The 26,487-nt window shown below is 35.5% G+C and overlaps 1 protein-coding gene across 1 annotated transcript in view; it reads left to right on the top strand.

The window, feature by feature from the left end:
• Nucleotides 1-26,487, top strand: part of rph3ab (rabphilin 3A homolog (mouse), b) — a 26,960-nt gene continuing 473 nt past the window's right edge. The window contains exons 1-16 of the mRNA XM_051701019.1: nt 1-74; nt 5,994-6,162; nt 9,017-9,146; nt 10,554-10,637; nt 10,940-11,090; nt 11,201-11,245; nt 14,930-15,112; nt 15,331-15,504; nt 19,226-19,305; nt 20,117-20,191; nt 20,552-20,661; nt 22,441-22,567; nt 22,682-22,738; nt 23,101-23,255; nt 25,956-26,037; nt 26,160-26,256. Of these exons, the coding sequence (XP_051556979.1) occupies nt 6,014-6,162; nt 9,017-9,146; nt 10,554-10,637; nt 10,940-11,090; nt 11,201-11,245; nt 14,930-15,112; nt 15,331-15,504; nt 19,226-19,305; nt 20,117-20,191; nt 20,552-20,661; nt 22,441-22,567; nt 22,682-22,738; nt 23,101-23,255; nt 25,956-26,037; nt 26,160-26,256 (1,699 nt within the window). The 5' untranslated portion in view covers nt 1-74; nt 5,994-6,013. The remainder of the gene's footprint in view (nt 75-5,993; nt 6,163-9,016; nt 9,147-10,553; nt 10,638-10,939; nt 11,091-11,200; nt 11,246-14,929; nt 15,113-15,330; nt 15,505-19,225; nt 19,306-20,116; nt 20,192-20,551; nt 20,662-22,440; nt 22,568-22,681; nt 22,739-23,100; nt 23,256-25,955; nt 26,038-26,159; nt 26,257-26,487) is intronic.

The following is a 26,487-nucleotide window of genomic DNA, read 5'->3' on the forward strand; positions in this document are numbered from 1 at the left end:
CACTACACGGACCTCACTGAGTAGTCCGCATCGTTTGCAGTCGCCTTCCCTCAAGAGTGGGCTGTGTGCATCAGGTAAGCGTATCAAGACATCTTCGAGACACTATTTTGCACCCTCATTTTATTAATGCACATTCCAAACGCGTTTATTAATACAAGGCGTGAAACGATGACAATCCTTAATTCATTCTCTGAATTGCGCGCACATTTGCGTCTCGTACAGATCATGAAACGATTCAGCGCGTGTATGAAAAGGGATTTGTGACTTAACGTCATATAATCAGACGGTAGGCTTAGTGATTTATATTATAGTGAATGCACGAATTTATTCTGCCCACAGTCATCCATTCATACAGAATGAGAACGCGTCATGAATGAACAACGCTCAGCTGTTGTGGTACTGTAAGAAGGCATGCCATAGAAGCATTTGAGGGTATTATGTATCATTCATGACGGTAAATACCCACATGTTTGTGTGTTTTCTCTCTACAACAGTAAGGTGTGTCATGTCAATGCAGTTTCTGTCGGATCGTGTTGAATCAATAGATGATTCTCGACCGGTCGAACCATTATTACGCAGCAAGGCTGCTGCTTTTCATCCCTTAGAGAGTCACTAATACTATATTGAAGGGCTTTTCTGTAAATGACTGGGTACTTGCTTCTACTGATATCCAAATGTTTGATTTCTGTAAAGATTGGTTTTTTACATTCATATCCACATATTAAGGCATGCTTGGTCGCACAGTATTGCATGTGGAGTTTTAAAATGATGCTTTTTTTTTTGCATCACTCTATTTCTATTTTATGTGCCTCCTGCAAGAGCATGCTGTTTTATGCATTATGCATTATTACATGCATTACAGGCAGTAGCTAGTGGGGTGAAAGGTGGAAAATGATTCCAGGGGCCCAAAGGTACAGGGGGCCCCACTACAAGTTCTAAACTGTATTTTTTCAATAGGGGCCCAGAGCAATATACAGTCAGGGGGCCCAGATTACCTTGCTACGGCCCTGATTACAGGTCATCTGTGTGCGCACAGAGGGAAGTGGGAGTGGCGTGGATTTTGGCAGTAAGATGGGGATGCATAAAGATTTAAATACTTCTTTAGTTTGATTAGAAGTCCATTATTTGATTGCTATTCATTGCAGAAGTAGGTGCCTTTCATTTTAATTTCATGAACTGCAGCCCACTGTTAATTACAGTATACATTTTTGGCTTTCCTTAATAAGTAACAGTTCTTACCCACATATTTACAAAATAGTGTGTGCATACTGAATTTCCTGGTAATACACAACATAAAAAAAAAATAGTCTGATTTAGTGCATTAAAAGATTAATTGTATGTGCATGCCAGTGATTTTAACAGCATGTTCAGAAATATGGCACTATATGAAAAACACATAAGTGAAATATGCTCAGAGATTTCACTGATATAAAAAGTGAAAAATACTACAATAATGGCCTTTTTCATATATGTAACATATTTCCCCAAATACTACTGGATTTTATTTATTTATTTATTTATTTATTTTCATCCCCTTTTCTCCCCAATTTGAAATGCCCAATTCCCACTACTTAGTAGGTCCTCGTGGTGGCGCGGTTACTCACCTCAATCCGGGTGGTGGAGGACAAGTCTCAGTTGCCTCCGCTTCTGAAACACTCAATCCGTGCATCTTATCACGTGGCTTGCTGTGCATGACACCGCGGAGACTCACAGCATGCGGAGGCTCATGCTACTCTCCGTGATCCACGCACAACTTACCACGCACCCCACTGAGAGTGAGAACCACTAATCGTGACCACGAGGAGGTTACCCCATTTGACTCTACCCTCCCTAGCAACCGGGCCAATTTGGTTGCTTAGGAGACCTGGCTGGAGTCACTCAGCACACCCTGGATTTGAACTTGCGACTCCAGGGGTGGGGATTTTGAATTTGTAGGTTATACGCTCAAAAATAGATTTCTGTATGGAAACATTGGGAAAATGATGAAGATGATAATGATAATTTTAAAAATAATAATGATAATGCACTTTATTTGTAATGTGGTTTTCTCATACCCAACAACACACATATACACATAAAAGAATAAGCCCAATAAATTAATAAAAACTATACACATAGTAAAACAAAACAGAATAAACAGAAAAAAAAAACAAACATTTACAACATAGAAGAAATAGGCAATTAAGCAACTAAATAGAAAGCCAGTAGAGTAAACTGTTATTATGATATTATAAAATGACATTAAAATTGTATGTCTAGAATTTTTTTTTACCATACAGATACTACCACACTACTAAACTGGTTTACATAAGTACTGGTACACTATTTTAGTTTTTTAGATGTTAGAAAACAATCTATTGTCAGACAGTTTAAATAAGAGCTCTGGCCTTACCTAATCACTATTACATATGGCAACATTTACTGTAATGTCAAAGAGCTGAGTATGTTTATTAAAACATCAAACTGTTGAATTGTTCTTCAAGTATCAAAAGTGCTTTCTAAATTATTTGACAGCTGTAGTAACTGGTTCTATATTACCTGAGTAGTAGGTATTGCAAAGTCATAGGTTATGGTTTCAGTATGTAATATTGCTTTGTGTAGTATCGTAATTGAAGAGAGCAGTCATAACAGTGTTCATTGACGAGGGTTACCATCTGAGTGCATTTTACAGGTGACATTTAGCATCTGTATCGGTTAATACTGCTGCTTGACTAAAATAATGAGCATTCCTCTCTAAAAATAAAAATTCAAGTGTATTAAAGTGTACACATTTTGTGCAATTAACATACAATGACACATAAGTGATACACTTCTTTTTATGTCACAGCTTCTGGATTATGTGCATGTTAATACATGAGTTTAAATCATATCTGTTTCTGTTAATTGAATTGTTCATCACCACTAGAAACAGACCGATTATCGGTTTGACCGATATTTTTAACCGATAGTCACACTTTTAATGGGTTATCCTTTTTAAATATTGAGTTTGCTGATATGTAAGATATACAAGCCCCTCGCTTAAAAAATTAAGCGAGGGGCTTTGAATAAGTGTATATCGCAACTAAAACTAGTTAAATTAATTATTTGAAGCAGGGACTAAAAACGGTTCAAGAAACGAAAACAAAAAACCGAAAACGAATGAAATTTTTAGCAGAATGTAACCGAAAACCAGAACAAAGTGATTTTCAATTGTTCCGGAGTGAGAACGATATTTTTTAATGCTGGTAACCGGTTATAACCGGTTAATTTGTTCCGAACATTTTTCATGAAACTACAGGCCAAAGGGTTTATCACAGTATATTTTTGGAACTACACCACTTCATGTTGTGCATAAAAATGAAACGTGTGCTTTGATCCTGATGGAAACTGCTGCATCATGTTGCATTCTGTAAATGAAGATCTTTTTAACAGCTATGTATAATTACATACATGCACAGCTAATCCAGATACAAGGAAAACATTATTAGAGGTAAAAAGTACATTTCTCAGTTGTTTCTGAATTATTGTTAGATATGATGCATTAATACAGATTTGATGACTCAGAAGCAGATCTGTAAATAAAATTATACTTAACTGTTAATTAACTGCTTGTTATGATTTCTATGCCAATAAATTCACCGCACAGGAAAAACTGGCATATTTTCGCTCATTTTGGTGAGGCAAGTGGCTTAGACCATGTTGACGCAACCCTTAGCGCAGAGTACTGTTATTTTTTAAAGAACATTATTAACCGTTCTTTTATTTTGTTTTAACCAGTAACCTTTTGGAAAGGAGGCTGTGGAACTTTTGAACCGGAACGAAAAAATAACGTTTTTGCTCAGAACGAACCGAAATGAAAAACATTTTGTTTTTAGTCCCTGCTTTTTAGCAGTTAACCTTCAAATGTTAGTGATTTATGGTTAAGGTGTTATTGTGCCTAAAAGCAGAAATAAAGCAAGATTTAAAAACTGGTTAGCAGACACTTAAAGAAATTAATAAATAAAAAAATCAGTGTTGTACTGGTCATTTAAAACCAATATCGGTCAATCTCTAATCACCACTGCTTGTTCTAAATTGTTCTCAGATTGTAATGCCATGTCCACACTAATACATTTTCGTTTGGAAATGCATTGATTTCGCTACACTTACACCTCTCATCACTCGTCACTTGTAACGTTTTCACTGAATACTGAATTTTTTAGACCTGATTGCAGTAAGTTTTGCACAGAGTGGCTACTCTACACATTATTAGCCTTAATTTTTTTGTATCATAAAGAGACATGCGCTCAAACGTTTGATATAATAAAACAGGATTATTATATATTCTTATGATGATCAGTAGGGATGCACCAATGTATCAGCTGCCGATAGTATAAAAAAAAAAAAAAAAAAAAAAAAACATTTGCATATCGGTTATAAGCATGAAAATGCTGATATGAAAAACTGATGATTAATTTATAATGAATTATCAACACACTTTGTTAAAATTCAATTGTGAATTCAATGCACAATCCAGAAGTAATGATTGTGCAGAATAATGCCACAGAATGTAGAAGAGTTGGCACTCCTAAGAACATGTAATATTTCATTTTTATTCTCTCTCGTTCTCATGTCAATGTGGAAAAAACGGCATAAACGGATGTGACAGTTGTGAAAGCGACGCTTACCTATACACGATACATGACACTTTGAAACCAGCAGACTTTGACTTGAGACATCAGCATAATATCCATTAATGCCGCATGATTGATTGAATTACAACTGAAATCGCAAAATGGCCTTGCACAATTACTGAACCTTAAAAGGTTATGTTTTAAAATATAGTCTGCATTCAGCGCTTCATTCAGCACTGTGTAAGCAAGCGGCGCCCTCTAGCGGTCTGGTCGGCATTATCTATTTTCCATTCTACCTATATAAAACAAAATTTAAAAGGGGTTTTTGTTTCTTAGGTTAAATCTTTTTCATTTTTACATGATGTGGTGATATTTCCATGGAATTGCCCAACACATGCATAGTATAAATTTGTAATGTTCTATCATAAACAATACATACATGTAAAATGTGAGCTCTGTTGTTTTGAAATGCAAAAACAGAAGTGCAATGATTTAGAAGTACAAAATAACCTTTATAACCTATTAACCTTTTTTTTTTTAAATTGATATCAGCCAAACATTTTCATATTGGCACATCCCTAATAATCAGACCATATTGACATATAATTTGTTTATACTTGGCCGTGCACTTAAGATTATATTTGTACCTGACCATAAAGACTTAATTTCATATGTCTGTGGTCACAGGCTATTAAAAGATGCTTTTTGCTCACAGAGCCTGTGGACTACTTAGACATTACCCAAGAGACATGGAAAGAATCAGTGCACCACACCCTGTTAGCTAGTATGTAGTACAGACGTAAAGGCACATTGCCCAAAAAGAACATGTGGAAGCCTAATGCATTGAAGCAAAGAAGCCATCAGCCCAGTATTGTGAGGTTAACCTCAGGACAAGAAAAGCCTTCTTCTACTGCAGAAACATTGCGTAGTCATCGAACATTCTCTCAGTTCATGAAGTAGTGAGGTTAGTTCATGATTACTTTAATGTGCTATTGGCTGGATGCCCTTCAGTCTCCGCAACTTCAGTTGGTACAAACTGCTGAAGTCAGAGTTCTTGATTTATATTTACATTTATTCATTTGGCAGATGGTTTTTTTTTTCCAAAGTGACTTGCAAATGAGAAATAGAACCTTGCTTTGAAGAAGTGAGCTTTGACAGAGTGAAAGAGTAGTAAAATAGCTTTTTTTTTTTAAGTCAGTGGTTTAATGTTAAACAGCATTTGCAATACATTTGACCTCCATTATGTGATGTATTTGTGCTTGAAACAGAATATTCAATGAAATAAATAAATAAATAAATAAATTGTGTACAAAATATGCATCGAGTACATACTGTAAATAGGTTCAATTTTGATTTCATGTAGACTCATAATCATCACATTTATTCACTCTTACTTCACAGTTCTCAGTGATTGGTTGACAATGACAGACGCTGTGATGGGCACTAAAGGTGTCCACGTGCAGTCTGGACCCGGTCTTGGCGCTGAGCTGACTGATGAGGAGAAGGAGATTATCAACAGCGTAATCGCCCGTGCTGAAAAGATGGAGGCGATGGAGCAAGAGAGGATCGGGTAAGATGAGAGATCACATGTTTATTGATTGTCACAATGCTGTCTGTCAGCCTTGTAGTGATTTAGTTTTGGGGAGGCTAGCTTGAAACTCAAGTTTGTCAGGCAAGCTAATCAGACATTGAAGTAGACGACTACAGTCAATCGACTCTTTTAACCCTTAAACACATACCTCGGGTCTTTAGTGATCCAGGACCTCATTCCACCCCCTGTACCTCATCCATTTTTTGGAGTTGTGCTCACACCTCTTTAGTATTCCTCAATCTTTCTCCTATAAATAGTGTAACACCAATAAATAAATAAATAAATGCAAAAATTGCCAACAAAAAAGAAGAAGATTTTTTTAATGGCTTAAGTGCCCAAAGTGTATAGGGTCATTAGAGACCCTTAGTATGTAAAAGTTGATTTTTTTACTTTTTTAAATTATATTTTTAGGATTATTTTATATCCATGTAAATTTACCAGATACAGGATACAGGATTTACTATATTTACTATATATGATTTACTTTACAGGATATCTATTAATTTGTTTATTACAAGACAAAGCAGGATTATATTCATACAAATAAATACTATATCATGTTGATTTTCTGTGCAACAACGGTGAATAATCAGCATCCCATATACGTGTACGCATACATATTATATTTCTTACTCAAGGTGGCGCTGTTGTTTCATTGATTGACTTGATTTACATTTGACATTGCTATTTGACGAAGCAGCAACATGGAAGTAAACTATAGCAAGTTTAACACATGAACAGTATGATACAGTATGACTATTGTCATGTGGGTGTACTACTGAAAATATGCAAGTTGTGCAACTATTTAGACTCAAAAAATGCCTGAGGAAATACATATGTGTATCTTATGTGTTATGTGTTGCTTAATATGTTTTTGACAGCCAGTTGCGTCTCATGAAATATCAGTGTGAAAGTAATGAATCCTGATCTATAACTGTCCTGATATGTTACATCATGTCTTTGATATATGAAAAATAAAACATCAATATATATATCAAAATATTACACTATCTGGGCATTTTGTAGATCCTTTTGTGATAAATATAGGTGCCAGGTATCGAAAGATCCAAATATGTGAGTGTTTGGTGAAATTCCCATGCATTTATGGGTTAAACAAGTAGATTCACTCAAAATAAAAAAATAAAAAAATAAATAAATAAAAAATACTTTTAAGATTTATGCATTTCAATTTCATAACAAAATTGAATTGAGTAATGAATTGAGTCATCTTTAATAGAATAATTTAAAAAAACCCTACATTTTTTAAGTTTTATTAATTTAATTTTGTTAAACATTATACAATTCAATTTGATGGAATTTTGTTAATACGCATACTGAAATTAGTAAATATTTTTTTCTTCTTCTAATTTTTATCCCCTTTTCTCCCCAATTTGGAATGCCCATTTCCCACTACTTAGAAGGTGCTCATGGTGGCGCGGTTACTCACCTCAATCCGGGTGGCGGAGGACAAGTCTCAGTTGCCTCCGCTTCTGAGACCGTCAGTCCGCGCATCTTATCATGTGGCTGGTTGTGCATGACACAGCGGAGACTCACAGCATGTGGAGGCTCATGCTACTCTCTGCAATCCACACACAACTTACCACACACCCCACTGAGAGTGAGAACCACTAATCACAACCACAAGGAGGTTACCCCATGTGACTCTACCCTCCCTAGGAACCGGGCCAATTTGGTTGCTTAGGAGACCTGGCTGGAGTCACTCAGCACACCTTGGATGCGAACTCGCGACTCCAGGTGTGGTAGTCAGCAAAATGCGCAATTCTTAAAAATAGGCAAAAAACTTTATGAGTGCCGTTACAAACTACTAACAAAATGTAGATTACACAAAATTGAAGATATTTTAAGGAGGTAATACTTTTTTAATACTTTTTTAATTGCACTTAATATGTGCTAGGCTTATACATTTAAAATTACATTAAACAATAAAGTACAGTATAAAAGAATTTATAATGTACAAAAATGATTAAAAAAAAGATGACAAAAGTTTACAGAAATGATGACTTCAACAAGAGTGACAGCATTAAACTTGAAAAAAATGACACTAAAACATTAAATAAACTAATTTCACCCTAACTGATATAAAACATAGTGACGAGTTACTACATACTGATACATAAAATGTCACGCAGGGACTTGAATGAATTGAAATGAACCGTCCGTCTTGTTACTGGAAAAACGACACTGTTGAGCTACATCTGAGCTTTTGTCACTTTACTAAAAAATGTAGTTAAGGTATTATTTTTGCTTATTTTACATAGTGAGTTATTGCATCAGTTTTGTGATACTCATTGTAAGCTAAGCTTACAAGTCTATGCAGGGCCGTAGCTGGGTATTCTGGGGCCCCTGGCTGTATATTGCTTTGGGCCCCTTTCCTACAGTTTAGAATTTGTTGTGATGTCCCCCCTGGACCTGTGGGCCCCTAGAATCATTACCACCTTTAACCCCTCTAGCTACGGCTCTGGTCCTACGCACCTACCAATGATTTTTCAGGTGTGCGAGGTTATTTGGTTATTATTCAACAATTAAGTGAAATTCAGCTTAATGGAATTTTGTTATGAAATTGAAATGCGTACATTCAAAAAACTGGCTAAAATAGTTTCTGAGTGTATAATGTTTGAATCAAAACTGTGAATTAAAAATAGATGAATTTAATAGGTGAATTTAAATACATTTAAAGAAAATACAGGCCATAAAAATAAAATCTGTACATTTTATAGATTTCATTGAAAAGGTTTAAAGAAAAACATCATTGTCAGGCTTACGTTAATTTTCATCTGAATACTTCATCCACACTCTGTTTTATTTATGTTAGACGTCTGGTGAATCGTCTGGACAACATGAAGAAAACAGTATGTGGAGATGGAGTTTCACGCTGTCTGTTGTGTGGAGAGCAGTTGGGTGCAGTTGGTGTGAGCTCAGTGGTTTGTGAGGACTGCAAAAAGGTGAGAAACATTATCTAAATCGTATCACATCCAAATCGTATCTAAATCATATTTAAGCGGAGTGACTATTTTGCACTAGGTGTAACTAGCGTGGCTATTTGCACTTCAGTAGTTTGGTGGAAACACAGAAATTGAAGACAAACTGTGTCTCAAGTGTCGCAGCAGTGGCGTGGGGCGTAAAGACGTTGAGAGAGTGTTTTTTTTTTGTGTAATGCAATTAACAATGGTGTTACTAACTATGTTTAATTTTGTGGTTACTATGATTTTACTACAAAATACCATAGTGATACTATTGTTACTGTAGTAAAACCATGGTTAATTTTTGTAAGGGAAGTTTAGGGTTAGGTTAGGTTTAGGGGTTGGTGTAGGGTGTCTGTGGGACTCTAAATAAACACAATAAACACGCTGCCGTGATGCCCCTATAATGTATGTTAGTATTTAATTAAGGGTGCAAATAAGCATCCAACTCTGTTTGCACTTAGTGCTAGTATAGTGCAAATAGTTTCTTCCATGTTTTTGACATAGACTCCTAGTTACCTACGTAGGCAGCATTTTAAGGCATCATAAGTGCACTCCCAACAAAGGTCTGTTCCAAACTGTAGGCCAAAATGTTCCAAACTATTGTCTGAAAATTATCAATAAATTAGTTGAAACCTCTTTAAAAGCACCCAATATTGCGTGCTATGTGCTGTATTTCAATGCTTATTAGAGTGATGTGACTTCAGCGCTTCAAAATGATAACGGCAAACTATAGAAATCAATTTTGAATGGTTGAATAGTACTTCATAGTCATTTAAAGGGACGCAGAATGTTACAACAACTTTCATTGTACAGAAAAAAAGACAGTCTGAAAATGAATAGTGACTGAGACTAGCATTCTTCCTAGACAACATCAGGGTGAGTAAATTATGACAGAATTGTCATTTTTGGGGAGGCCTGGGTAGCTCAGCGTGTAAAGACGCTGACTACCACCCCTGGAGTCACGAGTTCAAATCCAGGGTGTGCTGAGTGACTCCAGCCAGGTCTCCTAAGCAACCAAATTGGCCCGGTTGCTAGGGAGGGTAGAGTCACATGGGGTAACCTCCTCATGGTCGCTATAATGTGTGGTTCTCGCTCTCGGTGGGGCACGTGGTGAGTTGTGCGTGGATGCCGCAGAGAATATCGTGAAGCCTCCATGCGTGCTATGTCTCCACGGTAAGACGCTCAACAAGCCACGTGATAAGATGCGCAGATTGATGGTCTCAGGCGCGGAGGAAACTGAGATTCGTCCTCTGTCACCCGGATTGAGGCGAGTCACTACGCCACCATGAGGATTTAGAGCACATTGGGAATTGGGCATTCCAAATTGGGAGAAAAGAAGAAAAAAAGAAAAACAAATTGTCATTTTTGGCTGTTTTCCCCCCTCAGAACATGTGCACTAAGTGTGGAGTGCAGACTAACGCTCGGCCGCGGTCCGTGTGGCTCTGTAAGATCTGCGGTGAACAGAGAGAGGTGGGGAACTGCAAGTATCATTATATCTTTAAGGAGGTGAACTAAACTGACCCTTCTCTAAGCCATTTGTCATTTAACAATTTTTTTAAAGAAATACAACAGATAAAGAATGCTTTGTAATGTCACACGTCACTCCAGCCCATGTCAAGAGTAATATCCATTCAATTTGAAGCTTTATAAGCACATTTGACTGAAAATGGCTCTGTTCATGGAATGTCTAATTCATTCAAATGGGACGTTCTGTGAAGCTTATCTGAGCGAGCACATATCAGTGATGTTATTTGCATCTTTTTCCACTCAAGGTATGGAAGCGATCTGGAGCCTGGTTCTTTAAAGGTCTCCCGAAACAGTTCTTACCCTCACCGATGCCCATATCCAGAGCCAAAGAGCCCAGTCCACAGCGGACTCCTGCTGCTCATCCAGCTGCTATGCAATCTCAAGCACAGGTCGCAGGTCAGGTGGACAACCAGTGATTTTAACCTTTCAACCATCTATAACAAACCTCTTTGCAAATACACTTTGTCAACCACAGAAGTTTGATATAAACCTGCTGATGTTTTAAGGTTCAATGGAGAGTCAGCCAACTGCTCGAGAGTCACAGATTGCAAGTAAGAGAACTTTCTTTGTTCATTTCGTGATTGATAGTACATGTAGGATTTAGGATATAAACTACCAGTCAAAAGTAAAATAAATAAATAAATAAATAAATAATGTTCATTCTTAATTATTGCTTTTAAAATGATAAAGACATGAAAATATGAAATAACACAAATGGAGATGTATGTAGTGACCAATAAATGTTGAGTATAAAATGACCAAAATCAAATCAAATCTTATGTTTTTTTGTTTATTTGTTTTTTGTCGTTCTGATCATTCTCTCATTCTCTCTCTTTTTCTGGGATGCTTTTTAAACACCAATAAAGGAGTTGCATGTACTACTTCCTTCGCAATCCACTCTCAGCTTTGTTTAACAAAATTTTACATGTTTAAATCTATTCCACAGAATTCCACAGATTTGACCAAAAAATCGGCACAGAATAAGTCCAAACGTTTGACTGGTAGTGCGTTATAGTTATTCATTACCATTACTTAAAGGGACAGTTCACAAAGATGTAAAAATCTCACATCATTTACTCACCCTCATGGCATCCCAGATGTGTTTGACTTTCTTTCTTCTGCAGAACACAAATGAAGATTTTTAGGGAGAACATTTCGGCTCTGTAGGTCCATACAATGCAAGTGAATGGTGACCAGAACTTTGAAGCTCCAAAAAGCACATAAAGGCAGCATAAAATAATCCATACGACTCCAGTGGTTTAATCCATGTCTTCAGAAGTGATAAGATAGATGTGGATGAGAAACAGATCAATATTTCAGTCATGTTTTTTACTATCAATCTCCATCTTTGAGCAGCCCCAACCAGTAGGTGACTTAATGTGAAAGTGAAAGTGTAGATATTCAGTAAAAACACTTAAATATTGATCTGTTTCTGTCATATTGCTTCTGAAGACATGGATTTAAACACTGGAGTGGTATGGATTACTTTAGTGTTTATGTTCAGCAGAAAAAAAGTCATACACATCTGGGCTGGCATGAGGGTGAGTAAATGATGAGAGAATGTTCATTTTTGGGTGAACTATTATTTTGTCATGAGGTTTCTAATGTGAACTATTTAATCACCTCAACCTTTCTAATAATTTTCAGTTAGAGCAGATTCCTAATTTTCTGAGTCTAATATGGCCAAACCACTTGACAAAGGGCAGGCATAGTGATTTTGCCTCTCCCTTTAAAAAAGCAACAATGCATTTAGTGGAATGACAAGATTAGTACCATATTTGTTGAAGATGAATGCTGGAAATATACACATTAAAGAAAATAAATACATTTGCTTATTTATAAGATTTACCCATTTCAATTTCATAACAAAATTCCATAAAATTGAAGTGTGTAAAGTTAATTTATTTAAATTAATTTAATAACACTTAAAAGTTTTTTTTTTAATGTAATTTATTAAAGATTAATTAATTCAATTTGATGGAATTTTGTTATGGAATTATTTTATATTATTTATTGAGTGTAATTTTTTTCTCACAAAAACCTTTAAAAACACTGTTTAGGCAGCTTGATTTGATGTATGGGGTTCAAAAAAAGGCTAGCTTAAAATGGGTCTCTTCAAAATGGGTGAACACTCGTGAACAATTCACACGTTTATCTGTACTCAAATAAACCATCAGTCTTCATAAATGATAATTTGAAAGCTTAAAAACTCAAGATGCAGCCTATGAAATCCGTTTTCAATCAAAACATCATAGCAGAAATGGTACTTTAAAATGCACAAGGAGCAGACATTTAGACATTACATATAAACAGCAGTACTTCTCTTTTATTTCCACTGCTCATAATCAGATCCGATAAATCAAGAGTCCACTAAACAAAATGCATTTGACCATATAATGATAAACATCAAGAAGAAGAAAGAAAGAAAGAAAAAAAAAATACACAATGTCAGAGAAAGTAATCAGTACAGGTACAGTATGTCCATTTTCAATAAATGTGAAAAAAATAATAATATTTATATATTAAATATAATTTTAAATAAAGTGTCGAACACCATAAAATAATACAAATACAGTAAATACTTTGGACCCACTTTATATAAAGTGTCTTTAACTGCTATGTGCTGAAACATTTGAAACAATGTAATTATAATATACATACATGTTGTTGCATGATATTTGCATTTAAAGTACATCTGTAGTTACACTAGTTAACCCTAAACCTAAACCATACCCTAAAATCTACCTAACCATAACCTAACCCATACCCTAAAACCTACCTAAACCTAACCTAACACTTACCCTAAAACCTACCTAACCATATCCCAACACTTACCATAAAAACTACATAAACCTAACCTAACACATACCCTAAAATCTATCTAACCCTAAACCAACACTTACCCTAAAACCAACCTAACCCTAACCTAACCCTTACCCAAAACCTACCTAAGCCTAACGTAACACTTACCCTAAAACCTACCTAACCATAACCCAAAACATAACCTAAAAACTACATAAATCTAAACTAACACTTACCCTAAAACCTACCTAACCCTAACTCATCCCATATATCAAAACCTATCTAAACCTAACCCAACCCTTACACGAAAACATGCCTAAGCGCAAACCAACCCTTACCCTAAAACCTACATAACCCTAACCCAACCCTTACACTAAAACCAACCAAACACTAACATAACCCTTACCCTAAAAACGACCTATGCCTAACCTAACCCTTACCCTAAAACCTACCTATCCCTAAACTAACCCTTACCCTAAAACCTACCTAACACTAACCTAACCCTTACCCTAAAACCAACCTAACCCTAACCTAACCCTTACCCTAAAACCTACCTAACCCTAACCTAACCCTTACCCTAAAACCTACCTAACCCTAACCCAACCCTTACCCTAAAACCAACCTAACCCTAACATAACCCTTACCCTAAAAACTACCTATCCCTAACCTAACCCTTACCCTAAAACCTACCTAACCCTAACCTAACCCTTACCCTAAAACCTACCTAACCCTAACCTAACCCTTACCCTAAAACCAACCTAACCCTAACCTAACACTTACCCTAAAACCTATCTAACCCTAACCCAACCCTTACCCTAAAACCAACCTAACCCTAACATAACCCTTACTCTAAAAACTACCTAACCCTAACCTAACCCTTACCCTAAAACCTACCTAACCCTAACCTAACCCTTGCCAGAAAACCTACCTAAACATAACCCAACCAGTACCCTAAGACCTACCTAACCCAACCCTAACCTTAAAAGCAACCTAATCCTAACCCAACCCTTACCCTAAAACCTACCTAAACCTAACCTAACCTAACTCTTACCCTAAAACCTACCTCACACTAACCCAACCCTTACCCTAAAACCTAATCCTAATCCTAACCGCACCTCAACCTCAGAAGCAGCAAATGTGAATCAAATGTAAATTAATTTTGCAGAACAACATGTAGTTATACAATAAATACATTGTACTGTATGCATTTTAATACATAGTGGTTTAAAACACCTAATATAAAATGGGACCTGAACTTTGACCACACACTTGCTGTAATTGCCACTATATCACCCGAGACTTTTGCTATTTAAAATATTTATTTGGAACTAATCAAAGCTGAATGTTTTTGCAATATGCACTATATGCTTCAATGACATCCATGATATATATACAGTACACCATGTGCCTAAATGAGTATGTTTGTCATATAGCTCCAGAGCCAACAAGGAATCAAGCACTTGCTCCAAAACCACCCGTGGCTCCAAAACCTGCCAACCTTCCGTCCCACTGTTCCTCAGAGGCTGATGGAAGCTGCCAGAACTCTCCAGTGGTGATGAAGAAGACTGTGAATGTTCATGCAGCCAGACCGCTGTCATCAGCCACATACCAGCCAGGTGAGATCAAACCTGTATTGGTTTTGGCTGGTATGGTTTGCTGGCTTGCAAATGGATGTTTTTATTGTTATTTCAGTTAATTAACTTATTTTAATTTAGTTTTTGTTTTAGCTTTTGTAAGTTTTGATTTCGGCCTCTCCTAATGATGACTCAAGGTGAATATATTTTAAATATTCCAGGAAGAATCAAAAGGGATATTCATTTTTTTTGTCCAGCAGTTCAGGAAGCAGAGAGAGCGACCTACCAGTCCAGTATTGTGCAGGATAGAGCGTCCCTTGTAGACAGAGAGGAGCAGCGGTCTGCTGTCTACAACCCTGCACCTGCCCAACATCAGAGCGCTCCACCAGTGGACAATGATGAAGAGGCCAACAGCTATGACTCCGATGAAGCAAGTAAGACAAGCAGGTCTCTTCACTGACTTCATTGACTTCCTGTTCTCTTTCTGGAAGTAGCATGCTTTTGATATTACATTTCTAGTTTTATTGTTTCGTCATCATTTGGCGATGCTGTTGCTGTCCATTTCATGTTGCTTGGTGAAATAAAAGTGTGATTGTTTGGTGTCGGAGAGGCCAGCTTCTTTCACAATTTCTTGACTTTATGCAACTGCCTTCTGAATGTGGTTTGAGTGATCAAAAAACATTTTGGATCGTGTTTGCACCTGTATTTGCACTGCGGATCACCTGACACAGATGTTGGTACCAGGTGTAAACTGCGGCCAATAACCACCACTCTACTCAGTTTATAGTCTCAGTTTATGTTTTTGACATTTCACAGCTTAACTACTGCAGCATCCTCCTTACCTGACAATGTTTTCAAGCTTTTTCTATGTAAAGTAGATCTGTCTGCCTGGCTCTCTTAATGAATGCAGGTGGTAAATGGAATTTTATTTAAAAGAGATGTTTGTTTATGGTTTCTATAGATGATGTGTGTTTTCAAAACAATGTCAGTGGATTGTGCCCCACTTTAAAACTTAAAGGAATATTCCGGGTTCAATACAAGTTAAGCTCAATCAATAGCAATTGTGGCATAATGTTGATTACCACAAAATTAATTTCCACTCGTCCCTCCTTTTCTTTAAAAAATGTAAAAATCAAGATTCCAGTGAGGCACATACAATGGAACAATGAACGGCATTGTTTGTCACAAATATGCAAGGAAAAAAATGAATTAAAACAGTTTAATGGCTGGTAAGAAATATTTATGGCCGGTACATTTTCTCATTTTACTTGCTATTAGAAGTCATGGGCTAACATTGAGGAATTCAGTAGATCTTGAGTCTGTTGTTCAGATATTGCTATAGTCCCAGGGGCGCAGCTACCCATTTCTGAGTGTGCATGCAAAAATTAATTTTGCGCCCCATGTATCTGTGGAGTGTTGTCCATGTATCTGTCGAGCCCTTTGTGTTGCATACCTTGCATATATAGTTTTTGCGCCTCTGTATAGTCCCTCTTACTTCCAACCAATATTTTTCAATTCAACATCACTGCTTCTTTTCACTACTTTTTTGGGTAGTCTGCACCATTTCAGTGTGGTGAGTCCCTTGCCTGGAATTTCAATTAGAAAACATGTGCAGCTATAAATAGCTTTGGTTATTCACTTCAGTTTTATCTCCCTGCACTGCTGAGCACAAGATGGCTTTGATCTTATCTAGTCCTCTGCAGTTCACTATGATGCAGCAGTGCATCTGTATACAGACCACAGAACTGCATACATTTACAAATGCATTGAGGACGCAGTGCCTAAATACACAGTCTGCACACAGCCATATCACACACTGTGAATTAATGAAATAATTATAGTCACACTATCAAACCAGTAACAGTGGAATTCACACTATCACAAACTATAGTCTGCAACTGCATCACATGACAGCCTTTCTATTACAAAAGCTAATTTCACTCTAATCTGGATTTGAAGAATATGAAGTGATCCAGAACCTGCCAGGTGGATCAGCCTTACTGCCTCACAGCCAGTCAATGACATCACAGACAGCATATATATAAATATATATATATATAAAATATATAAAAAAAAAAAAAATAAAATAAAAAAAATTAGCCTATTTTTCAGATAGGCATTTCACGCATACAATTTCATAACAAAATTCCATCAAATTATATTCTGTCATTTTAATTCGATAAAAATAATTATAAATATAATACAATAATAAATATAAATAAATTATATATATTTAATTAAATATAAATTTCAAGTAAAAATATTTAGTTTTTTATTTTTATCATATTTTGGTTAAAGGTTACTCAGTGCAATTTGATGGAATTTTGTTATGAAATTGAAATGCTCAAATCTTAAAATTATTTTTATTATTATTATTATTTGAGTGTATAAAACTCATAAGGACACTGTTTTAGGCAGTTTTCCAATGCATCATAGAGTGATTATCATGAATCATGTCAAGAAAATGTCCTGGTCATTTGTTACCCAAAATCAATAAAAAAAGAAAAAGAAAAAAAGGGTTATATTTTGCAAGAAAGATAAATGAATCCTAAATTTAGAACCATTATGTTTTTCATTTTGTGTCATTATTTTCTCGGACAATCGAGCACATTTCAGAGTTTCTGTTTAATTTGTACTTTTCCCATTGTTTTCAATGATGATTCTCATTACCGTAACAGTCCATTTAAACTCTATTACAGTAAAAAAAAATATGCCATTGTTCAATTATATTTTTAATTAAAATGTGTGTGACTGTCATGAAAATAACGTATATAAAATAAATATATAAAATAAATATAGACATTTATAAAATAAATACTTTTCAAATCTGATGAACTTCTGAACTGCTAAATCATATAGTGGTAAGAAATTTGATCAAAAGAAGATATAAACGTAACATATTTACCTTTTAGCTGAATTCAAAGAACACACACTTTGAAGCTGCTTGATTTGCGTGTTGCAGAGAATGAAGTACAGTAATTTACATGCTCAAAGTCTAGTGTGACCGCAGCATTCTGTGATGAGTGTAAATGGGGTGCAGGTGTACTGCGCATCCCTTTCCTGGCACACAAACAGTTACCCACGGTGGGTATATGGGACTGCACTGCCCCACTTTCAGTTGTATTATTGGTTTAATATTCAATTTTTCTTTTGGGGTTTCAGGAACGGTTGTCTGACTGGTCAGAAATTGAAAATCATAGTCCCATTTCCCTGTAGCAGCTGTGGGATTATCTGTATAATCCTGCTTCTCTGGATTTTGGAGAGTTTTTGGCACTTTTTTGTTTTCATTTCTCAACAGTAATTAACTGTAAATATGACATCATACAACATATGGAGTGTTTCCAGAATAAAAAAATAAATAAAAAATGATATTAATAATCAATGTTTGAAATGCCACATATAGGAATTTCTATTTCTCTATATTTAATTATATTTAATAAATATATTTGAGAAAAACACACTTCCACAGAATGCTGTAATCTACTCAATATAATGTGTACTGTATATACTGTACATACAGTATGTGTGTGTTTGTGGTGTGTGTAATATAATTTGTGGTTTTCACACTCGAAAAAATAATTTTAAGATTTACACATTTTTATTTCATCACAAAATTCCATCAAATTAATCTTTAATAAAAATACAAATGAAATATTAATATTAATATAAATATTAATATATATATATATATATATATATATATATATATATATATATATATATATATATATATATATATATATATATTATTATTATTATTATTATTATTATTATTTTTTTCATTACAGTTCAGTTTGATGGATTTTTAAAAAATGAAATCAAAATGTGTAAATCTTAAAAATAGGCTAAACTATTTTTTGAGTTTATGGTGGTATATGGCAAAATTTACATTTTAATATTTAAAAAAAAAAAAATGTGTTTCTTTATTTGTAAATGTTTTAACAGTATTGAACATCGATAAACTCTATTTATATTTAGTTGCAAAACTTATGTTGGACTAATGAAATTCATCTGCTTTGTGACTGTGTCAATTCTTCAATTCTCAAATTCTGAATTTTGCCCAACCCTGATATGTACACATTATATGTATACTAAAATGATGGGTATTGCAAAATCTTTATTCTTCAACGTAATGTCTATATTGTGTTTGTTTAGCAACTCTTGGAGCGCTGGAGTTCAGTTTACTTTATGATCAAGGCAACAACAGCCTCCACTGCAGCATTATCAGAGGAAAGGTAACTTCAGAACAAATCCTTCTCTAAAACACAAGTCTTTTGAACACTATATTCTTGTCTGTTGTCTTTGTGGGCTAAACAGACTGTAGATTCTGTAAGTTATTGTTTATATAATATGATAACGTTTCATCATTATGTTATGTTATATAATATAAATGATATTATAGGATGTATTAAACATGCTCTGTACCCTCTTTTTAACTAACGCTTTTTGACTAAAGCAAGTGTTCTGAAAGGTCAGAAGTGTATGTTTCATATGTATTTGAAAGTCTAAACTCCTTCATAATGACAGCCCAAGTCAAATTGTATGTATATAGTTATAAATGTTTTCAAAATGCAGAATTTGAGATTGTTAGGAACAGTTCACCCTGAAATGAAAATGATGTCATCATTTACTCACCCTCATGTCATTTCAGAGCTGTTTACAGTAACTTTTCTTCTTCTGTTGAACAACAAAAAGGTTGAATATCCGTTTCCGTATAGTAACAACAGATGTGGTGTAGGTCTGTTAAGCTCCAAAATGAAAAAGAAAGCACCATCAAAGTATCACAAAAGTAGTTGATATAACTTGTGTGCTATATTCTAAGTCTTCTGAAGTCATATGGTAGCTTTGTGTGAGGAAAATAGCCAAATTTAAGTCGTTATTCACTGATAATCGTTTCAGTCCCCATTCACTTTCAAATGGAAAAAGCAGTCAGGACATTATTTTTTTGGGTGAACTCTTCCTTTAATTATATTACACTATGCATAATCTCTGTTATCACATCAAATGTTGATAAAAATATATCTTTTTTTTTTTGTTTTCTGTTAGGGTTTAAAGCCAATGGATTCCAATGGACTAGCAGATCCATATGTTAAACTGCATCTGTTACCCGGTGCAAGTAAGGTGAGACAGAGCGCCTTTAATGTAGTTCTAATGTAAGACTCTTTCTATACTCCAGCATTATCAAATATTAATCATTTAAAATCATATATATAACGTTTATTACAGTTATAATTCAAAAGTGCTTAACAGTAAGTTTATCACCATTTTTGATCACATTGTTTTGCCTTCACTGTCCTGCTGCATATTCAGTGTAGTCTCTCAATTAATATGAGGTCATAAAAATGACATCCATAATAATTATAATAAAGCAAAATGTTAAATAGTTTTAGATGAAGATTAGCACACTCAATGGTTCAGTTTTACTTAACAGCATCACTATTCTACATAGTTCATTAACGATGTGCTTTGTTTTCAATGCAGTCAAATAAATTACGCACTAAGACTCTTCGGAACACTCGTAATCCGGCCTGGAATGAGACGCTGGTTTATCACGGACTGACAGATGATGATATGCAGCGCAAGACCCTCAGGTTTAAGACTACTTTAATACAGACACCTCCTGTACCCCCATCAGTAAGACTTAAGTACTCCTTCATTAACACCAACCCAGAAATATGCTCCTTTTAACTCATATTATACTAGATATCATTGAACATCTTCATTAATATTATTAAAGTCACATTTAAGCTAAAAATAATCAATACTGCAAGTGACAACAGATTCAACAAGCGGCACAAACTGAAGGTACCTGACCAATACGGTACGCAGCAGTAAAACTGTAAATTCAAATTCAAATCACAACCAGGTTGTGCAAAAAGACACTTTTTGAACCTTTGTTAAGTGTGAAGAAAGTTAGAGTTGTTACTATTATTAACATTGTTAATACACTCAAAAATATGTTTGCATATTTTAAAGAGTCACACGTTCCAATTTAATAATCACCTTTTAAAATGATCTAAAGCAAATTTTGTTATGAAATTGAAGTGTGCTTTTTTTTGTGTGTATTATTATTTTATTTTGGTTTGTAAATGGAGATCAAACAATGCAATGAATTAGTGGCAGCATTAAAAATGTAGTTTATGAATTAGCAAAACTCTAAAGTAGCAAACTGCTTCTCATAAGAATGAGCTTTGATGCGTTTGGCTCCCGCCTATCGAAATAGTATGGTTATAGCACCACTGAGCAGTTAAACTTTATGGATGCACCAGTGGGTCTGTGGGCGGGGCCAAACGTGAATAATAAGTTTCCCTTAAATTGTAAAAATCCCTGGATGCATAAGTCACTCATATTTGGTATCATTTCAAAGCTTAGAATCTGAACTTTTCAGACAAAACCATATTTTACATAAAATAACAAAATAAGCCGATGCGTCGCAAATGAGCACCACCTAGAGGTGATGATGTAGAAATATGCGTATGAATATAAAAGTTTTTCACATAGCACTGAAATAGACAACTCATATATCAAATGAAAGCTCTCATTCTCAGGAATGTGACTGTACAGTTTATTTGTTGACCTAATACCACATTTTGAATGATTATTAAAAAAATCATGAAGTGAAATATGATTTCTGTAAGCCTAAAAACGGGAAGCGTCTTATGTCTGCTCCAATAAGTGCTTCTGTAAGCCCCTAACAGCCACAGACTCTATATCAACTCGTACCTTTGGTTGTTTACTTTAAAATAAGCCATTTTTACTTGTCTGGGAGCTTGCTTGGTTAAATACTCCAAAGTTATCTCTCAGATATACAGCAGAAATGTGCAGTCCAGCAGAAAAAGAATGATAAACAAATCATCTGTAAAAATATGAATATATCAATATCAACTATTGATGATGAAATGCAAAGCTGAGGATCTCATCTTTCCAACGCCACCTAGACTGAGCTTCTAGTCCACTCAGAGGCCGAGATATTTGATGCAACATTGGAGAACATGCATGTGATCCAAAATCGAATGGATGTCTATGGTGAGAGTGCTCAGCTGCATTAGAGCGCCACCAACATTTCAGATCTGTATATTGTGATGGAAGGTGATGGGGGGAAATATCTTTTCCTAGTACTTGCTGACATCTAGTGGAGTCAAATACGACTCTTTGCAGTTTGATAAAGCAAACAGAACCAGAATTACATGCTTACAAATTTAGGAAAAAAAATATGTTTATCATTGCAGGCGTTAGCCAAAAGTTAATATATATAAGTCAGAATTTCTGCTTTCTAGGTTTTACAATACAAAATCTAAACATTTCCAAGTAGCTCCTAAAATAAATAAGTGATTTCAAATTTAATTTTGTTATTATTTATGTTGGTGCAGATTATCAGTCTGCGATGAGGACAAGTTTGGTCACAACGAGTTTATCGGAGAGACCAGAGTTGCCTTGAAGAAACTCAAGTTCAATCAGAAAAAAAACTTTAACGTGTGTCTAGAGAGAGTCGTCCAGGTGAGTGCTTCACACTTATACACATACATGTGTACACGGAAATACCGATTACAGCAGGTGAACATATATTCATATCAACTATGTAGGCAAACTGTTCTGCCTCTTTTTCCATAGACAAAGAGAACATCGACTGCTAGTGGTGCCCGAGGAATCGCCCTCTATGAGGATGAGGTAAATGTTTATATCCTTAAATTCATCCAGTATTTATAGGGCAAGAGCAAAATAATGTAAACAACTAATAGTAAGAAAGCATCTACGCATTGTAAGTGTGCGGTCCCATTGAAAGCTCTTGGCAGTATAAAACCTCAGTACTCAAGAGGGTGATAGAGAAACCAGATGCATTGCCCATCATGTCAGTAATTGACCTGAAAGACAAAACCGACTGTGGAAGAACATTTTAAGCTAACGTCCAATATACCATCCATTGTGTAATGTATTGCAGCGCACACAATCCAAATTTGCATACACATACTTGAATATGCTTCAGGCCCTGTCCTCCACAACTGTGTTTTTTTGCACGTTTATCTCTCTAGTCGGGGAAGGATGGCGGTGAGCTGGAAGAGAGAGGTCGTATCCTGATATCCCTCATGTATAACACTCAGCTGAGTCGTCTCATTGTTGGTGTTATACGCTGTGTGCACTTAGCTGCGATGGATGCGAATGGATACTCTGATCCTTTTGTCAAAATGTGAGTCTCTCTTTATCAAACCCAATGTTTGGATTGCACTTTTTATAACTTTCCTTATTTAATAAGACTTTAGGACATTAGAGTATTCAACAGTATTACATTTTCAAATAGCTAGAAATCATAAACAGCTTCACATAAGCACTACCAGTCAAACGTTTGGACACACCTAACCCCATTATGACTATTTTACACATTTTAGAATAATTGTAAAGTCATAACACAAATAGAAGTATGGGACTGTGGGCTGTGAATGGATTACATCTTTGTTAACTGATTAATTGCATTTTTCTGTGATTAATTGCGATTAATCGTGGTACATTAAAACAAACATTAAAATATAATTATAAATAGATTTCCTTTATCTTAAAAAAATTGGTTAGACATAATTTATTTTAATTATTTAAATATGAACATGTTTAAATGTTATATTTTTGCGGATAAAGTTAATTACACACATTTTTAAAGGTATTAATCTTTGATACAAATATATGTTCACATGCCATAAAGTCAGTGGACTTGCTGTAAATACAATTTGGGCAAAATCTTCTGCCGTTTTCCAGTTGACCTTTTTAAGAATAGGATCAAATGGGCAGATTCAATTAATAAAAAAAAGCTTTATTGGCAAGATAAGTGGACAGCGGCCGTTCCCTGCGTCCGGGTGGTCGGGCTACTCCGTCCCCCGTCGGATGGCAGCGGCGCTCCCCTGGGTGGACGGCAGTGTCGAGGACACTGTGACGGGAATCCCTCCTCCGTGTGTAAAATATTAATTCAGTCAAGTGTGTCCAAACTTTTGACTTTAAAGGGGTCATGACACGAGGAATAAAATGTTCCTTGATCTTTTGACATATAAGAGGTCATTGTACTATAAAAACATACTGTAAGTTTCAGAACTCAAAACTTCCTCCTCACTACAAAAAGAGCATTTGTTGAAATCAAGCCACCAAAATGACTCGTTTCTCGACTTCCTCCACATTGTGATTAGGGGTGTAAATCGGACGTTTCATCACGATACGATCTCACATCGATTCTCTTCGCCTGTGATCTGATATTTGCAGATACTTCAAAGTCTGCCGCGATACTATTTCGATTTGATTTGATTCAGGGCCCTGCGATCGATATTCTGATATTATGTGCCTATTTTACACAATCAATTAAAAATATTTTGCCCTCAAATGCAACCAAAATATAATTTGAACATTTTTTTGCGCTCTCTGAAAAGTGCAAATTTAGTATCCACGTTGGGACATCCACAACAAAATTAGGTACCTCATATATTGAAAAAATTATACAGATAATAATATAAAAAATAACATCACACACAAGTGATCATTACTCGTTTGATGACAGCTTATTTTTCAGTTTAATCCAATTCAAAGTACTTATATACCCATGACTTGTTTCCAACTATCCGTGCTATCTGAGGTTTTCTTGGCTACAACTTCCACAGTTGTAGTGAAAAATTCTGTTACAGTTAACTGGGATAAATGTTAGTAAGGGTGTTGATGTGTAGATGTGTAAAGTCTTATATCTGATGTTGGAGCTGAGTAGGTGTTTCTCTTTCCCTCGTTAGTGCTGTTCAGAATGTCGGCGCTGTCAAGACATTTCATATGATGGTTGAACTTCTCCATGGTACATTTAAATAGCAAATTCTCATGTAAATTTCTATTGGGTTGTATGCGCAACGATATCGATGGAAGCCCGAAGTAATCGCTCTGTGTTTGTCACGAGAGCTCGCATTTTAAGGAGCACCCGGTTTTCGCACGTGCACTGATCCTGTCATAGGTCTAGAGCTCACTTTTCGTGGGAAGCCTGGTTGACGTGCATGCACAGATAGCAGAACGCAAATTGGCTTCACGGACCCCGCGCACATCCTTATCCCACATGAAAAGCTTATTTAGCACTCATAAAGTGAAATGAATGTAATAAGGTTGCTTCATCATGGAAATGTGTAAGGACGTTACTGACATTAGAGTATTAAAATAAAGGTGCACATTAAAAAAAAAGTCTATATCGATATTTACACGCTGTATCGATAACGTTGGATCGTTGGTTATTGCATCGATCCAGATCAATGGATCGTTACACCCCTAATTGTGATGTCACACTGTGGTAGACATTTGCATCTGAACGCCTGCACAACAACACATCAACGCCTACTTTACCTTATCACATACGTAGCCCCGCCAAGTGGTGAGCAGTGAGATGGCAAGGAGAGAGCATGTCAGTCAAGAGCAGAGAGCCAATCAGAACAATGGGTGTTTACTGTCAAGTCTTAAAGGAGAAGCAGCACCAAAACCGAGCGTTTCTGACAGTGAGTCAGAATGAGGGTGGAAAATGATCAAGTTTTACAAAGTATTTTTTTATTTTATTTTTTTGCTAAAAACTTACTAAGTGAACCTCAATGAACATATTAAAATAATAAAAAAAGGCATGTCATGACCCCTTTAATATACTGATCGGTTTAGTTTTTTATAACTTATTTTGGGAAAAGTTTACAAATGAGAACAAATGAGGACAAGAATTTGAATCTGGAAAGTATTGTAGTCTATTAATAATGATAATATATATATATATATTTAATCTGTTTGAGAATGCTACAAACAAATGCATGAACATGCAAAGACAACATAATTGAAATGTAACAGTGATGAATATATTATTGTTTGGATGTGAATATGTTTTCATGTCTGATGGATGTAGATGTCTGAAGCCTGATATGGGGAAGAAAGCGAAAAACAAGACACAGATTAAGAAGAAAACGCTAAACCCAGAGTTTAACGAGGTATGAAATGTGTGGTGCTGTTTACACATCCGGAGCATTCTCCTCTGTGCTTGTTGCCTGTATGCCGTTATCATGTTTCTTGGATGACTCCTGCTCTGTCTTGTGAACTCTTTCTTCTGCAGGAATTCAGCTATGAAATTAAGCATGCAGAGCTGGCCAAAAAGACTCTCGATATCTCAGTATGGGACTATGACATTGGCAAATCCAATGATTATATAGGTAGGACCGTTGTTACATTTTGTTTATTATGTTTCATGGACAAACATGTGTTGTAATAAAATATCACTTCTGTAGCCTCTTTTTGTCCCATGACTAAAGAACCAATGCATGATGCTTCAAATCGACCTTATTGTCAAGAAGCAGATCTTTATCACTGATTTTCAATTCAAAATCACAAATTTAAGAAGCATTTTAAATGTGAATGATAAGAATTCTGCATTCTATCTGTCC

The sequence above is a fragment of the Myxocyprinus asiaticus genome, chromosome 1 (assembly GCF_019703515.2).
Source record: "Myxocyprinus asiaticus isolate MX2 ecotype Aquarium Trade chromosome 1, UBuf_Myxa_2, whole genome shotgun sequence".
In the NCBI taxonomy this organism is placed as follows: domain Eukaryota; kingdom Metazoa; phylum Chordata; class Actinopteri; order Cypriniformes; family Catostomidae; genus Myxocyprinus; species Myxocyprinus asiaticus.